General features: G+C 35.3%; 2 protein-coding genes across 2 annotated transcripts; one reads left to right on the top strand and one right to left on the bottom strand.

Annotated features, from left to right (window-relative positions):
- Positions 1-546: 546 nt before the first annotated feature.
- On the top strand, positions 547-1,917 carry LOC107822515 (uncharacterized). Its single transcript, XM_016649069.2, has one exon. The coding sequence runs from the start codon at positions 547-549 to the stop codon at positions 1,915-1,917; it is 1,371 nt and encodes a 456-aa protein (XP_016504555.2).
- Positions 1,918-2,642: 725 nt separating this feature from the next.
- On the bottom strand, positions 2,643-2,975 carry LOC107822516 (protein SMALL AUXIN UP-REGULATED RNA 12-like). The gene has a single exon (XM_016649070.2). The coding sequence runs from the start codon at positions 2,973-2,975 to the stop codon at positions 2,643-2,645; it is 333 nt and encodes a 110-aa protein (XP_016504556.1).
- Positions 2,976-4,096: the final 1,121 nt, after the last annotated feature.

The following is a 4,096-nucleotide window of genomic DNA, read 5'->3' as shown; positions in this document are numbered from 1 at the left end:
TACGAGTCATGATTTTCCTAAAACTAAGTTTGGGAAGACAATGCGTCAGTTTTATCCTGGTTGGTTTAAGGGTCAACATTCAAAGTGGTTGGAGCACAGTATATCAAAAGATGATGCATATTGTTTGTGTTATTATTTATTCAAAAATGAACATGAAATTCATGGAAATATGGGGGATGTTTTTACAAAAAATGGCTTTAAAGGTTGGAACAAGGCTATAGAAAGATTTAGAGCTCATGTTGGAGAGGTAAGTAGCATCCACAACAAGTGTTTCAATAGGATGATTGATTTAATGAATCAATCACAATCAATTCGCACTTCTTTTGAAAAGCAATCCGAGAAAGAAAAAATGAGTCTCGATGTTGCTTGAGTGCTTCAATCGATGTGGTTAGGTTTCTTTTGAGACTAGGATTGCCATTTCGTGGGCACGATGAGAGTCAATCTTCTACAAATAGAGGTATCTTTCTTGAACTCTTGCAATGGCATGGAGATATTGATCCGGATATTGGAAGTATTATATTAGAAAATGCTCCAAAAAATGAAATGATGTGTTCCCCAATGATTCAGAAAGATATTGTTGATGTTTGTGCCAAAGAAGCAATCAAAGCTATCATTGAAGACTTGGATGGGGATTTTTTCGGGATACTAGTTGATGAATCAAAGAATATATTGCACAAGGAGCAAATGACACTTGTTTTGAGATATGTTAACAAAGAAGGCGAAGTAATTGAGAGATTTGTTGGTATTGTTCATGTCAATAATACATCTTCTCAATCATTGAAGAAGGAAATCGACTCTTTTCTTTCGTATCACTCATTAAGTCCATCTCAAATACGTGGGAAAGGTTATGATGGAGCTAGTAACATGCAGGGAGAGCTACATGGTCTTAAGACTTTGATTCTGAATGAAACTCCATCGGCGTATTGCATTCATTGTTTTACCCACCAATTGCAGTTAACACTTGTGGCTCTTGCAAAGAAGCATTCAGATGTAGATGACTTTTTTTGTATAGTTACTAATGTGTTAAATATTGTTGGATCATCTTTTAAGCGCAGGGATTTGCTTCGACAACATCAAGTTAAAAAATTAGATGAGTTGCTCATATCAGGTGAGGTGCATACTGGACGAGGACTAAATCAAGAACGTGGGCTTCAACGACCAGGTGATACTCGTTGGGGTTCTCATTATAGAACGTTAAATAACCTCATTGTCCTATTTTCATCAATTATTCATGTTCTTAAATTTGTTGCTCTTGAGGGTCCAAATTATGCCGATAGACTTGTTGCTGAAAGTCTTATGACTAAGATTAAGGAATTTGAATTTGTTTTTATGTTGCACTTGATGTGGAAAGTTCTAATGATGACAAATGATTTGAGCTCCTCATTACAAAGGATGGATCAAGATATTGTCAATGCTATGGGACTCCTCACTCATACAAAGCAAAGATTACAAAGGATGAGGAATAGTGAATTTCAATCATTAATGGATGATGTCTCTTCATTCTGTGATAAACATGAGATAATGATCCCGAAGATGGATGCTCTCTATTTTCCTGGCAAGTCAAAGCGTAGAGCTCTTGATGTTACATACTCTCATCACTTGCATGTTGAGATATTTAATGGTGTTATTGATTTGCATCTTCAAGAGCTTAGAAGTCGTTTTGATGTCGTGAGTACCGACTTACTTCTCGGTATGGCTAGTTTAAATCCACTTAATTCATTTGGTAATTTTGATAAGAACAGGATAATGAAGTTGGCTGAATATTATCCCAATGAGTTTGATAGCAACAAGCTCCGGGATCTTAGTTTCCAGCTTGATAGTTTTGTAGTTTATGCTCGTGGTCATGACAAGAGGTTCTTCAACATGAAGGGAATTAGTAACCTTTCTAAAGTATTGGTTAAGTCAGACCTGCGTTAAACTTGGCCACTGGTGTATTTACTTATCAAGTTTACTCTCATTCTTCCTGTTGCTACCGCTTCTGTGGAACGTGCTTTCTCATCCATGAACTACATAAAAAATGAGCTTCGTAATAGCATAGGTGATGAATTTTTAAACAGTTGTTTAGTTTGCTATGTAGAGCGTAAGATATTCTCAACTGTGAGCAACGATGCCATTATTCATCGTTTTCAACATATGAAAAGTCGTCGATCACAGTTGTGAATTGTGACTTAGAAGTCCTTTTGGTAATGATAATACTATTAGTAGTTCATTATGACTTGTGACTAAAAGTATTTGTTGGTAATGAAAATATTATTAGTAGTTTTCATATTAAGTCTTTTACTCTTGCATTCGAATAATTGTGCACTTATACTATGCGATTTATAGCACCTTTATATTAAAGGAAGTGAGCACCCATAACCTTAAAATCTTAGATCCGCCACTGAACTAAACAGAAGTAGAAAAGGTAAGGATGGAAAATTTACAGTGAAGAAAGCTGAGGAAAAAAAAGAGAAGCAATACACCATGTGTTGTTTCATCTTGCCTCCATCTCTGCTAGCAATATACACACGAGAGGGTTTTAATGATAGTTCAGGGGGTTTTGGAGATACACGACATTTTAAATATGTAACTGACAAAAATCTGATAGTTTAGAGAGATTTTAGGGTATTAGCTCTATTTAATATTAATATTAAATGTAACTTTTAAATATTTCTCTTCTGCTGCAGCATGGAAGTTAATGATCGAAAAACGAATTCTTCACAGGGAATGGTAATGCCCATATCGTGATTAAACCCGAACTCCTCTTCGGCACGATGGAGAAGGGACTTAAACTTAGGGTGAGCTAAGAAAGAAATTGGTATAATATATCGGGTTCGGTTCTCTCCTACGTAGACAGCAAAATGGCCTTTAGGGACATCAGTGGGAAGACCATCTTCATCGTCATAGCCATTTTTCTTTCCCAAACTTGAACACCTTTTCAAGATTTTCTTTAGCACAACAGCTTGTGGCAACTTGTTTGATTTTCTTATGGCCATTTCATCGATATTTCGGGTAGACTTGTATAGGTTTGTGACTGCGGGTTCGAACGTATAATCTAGCTTCTATATAAGTAGAGAGTTTGTATTTGTGTCTCAAAATAGTGATATATGTATAGTGATACTTCTCACCATTTGATTTAGATGTTTTTAGAATATATGTCTCCACATGAAACAATACATGCAGACGGTTTGTTGAAGTATGTGTATTCTAGAAGGACAAGGTGGGGTTCAAAACCCATTGGGTTTACATTTGTATGTTTGCCCTCTTACTGGCAAAGGGGCCCCAAAACCTTGTCATTCTATGTTTAATTCTAAATTTTTATCCTTGCTACTAAGTAGTCCTTTGGATTTGTTGTTCATCAAGCATAGGTTTTGGGCCCGCAAGGTTCCATGAGTGGTTTTTCATATGGGAGACTTGGGATTGACTCCCGTCACCAGTAGTTAAAGTTCGTCACATCGGATTTGTCTAGTGTTGTTTACAATTCTTGTATGGTTTGCGAGCATTGCATAATGAGCACGTTACCAAATGCCCAACCGAAAAGTAGCAGCTGTAGGTTTTTTCTGGATATTTTCCAAAAACAAACACATAGGTTTTGGAGCATTGAATTTGATTTCTGTTCTGGTCTAGTGTTCTGGTAAACAATATTTATGAAGGCAAGAAACATAGTTTTGACAGCCGAAGGATAGTTGCAAATTTTCAACGTCCAGGCTTTAATGGTATTTGTTTCCATTTGCAGCATTCTGTCTCAACTTGTTCTAATGTTTTTATATTTCAAATGAATATATAGTGGTTCACTTGTGCGTCGCTTCATATCTACTATCGTAGCTATTGTTCATCTTTTTATTTATTTTTTATTTTTTGTGACTACGAGTCGTAGTTTATATTATATAAGAGATACATTTTTCTTTTTAGTCTATCCCAAAAAGATAAATGTCACATTTTTATATTTAAAAATATCTTAACTTGAAATTCTCATTTTTTACCCTATGATTTATAGCTACACAAATATCTCAGGATTGGTTTAAATTACAAGTTTTAAAAGTCTTACATTCTTATTTTCTTAAACTTCGTGCTTAATCAAACAGTACCAAATAAATTAAGACGGAAGGGATATTTA

Source organism: Nicotiana tabacum, chromosome 5 (assembly GCF_000715075.1).
Source record: "Nicotiana tabacum cultivar K326 chromosome 5, ASM71507v2, whole genome shotgun sequence".
In the NCBI taxonomy this organism is placed as follows: Eukaryota; Viridiplantae; Streptophyta; class Magnoliopsida; order Solanales; family Solanaceae; genus Nicotiana; species Nicotiana tabacum.
The sequence above is the reverse complement of the archived record's forward strand: the minus strand, read 5'-3'. Positions and strand labels throughout refer to the sequence as shown.

Excerpts from the sequence above, each read along its gene's own strand:
- LOC107822515 (XM_016649069.2), top strand. The coding sequence starts at position 547 with ATGTGTTCCCCAATGATTCAGAAAGATATTGTTGATGTTTGTGCCAAA.
- LOC107822516 (XM_016649070.2), bottom strand. The coding sequence starts at position 2,975 with ATGGCCATAAGAAAATCAAACAAGTTGCCACAAGCTGTTGTGCTAAAG.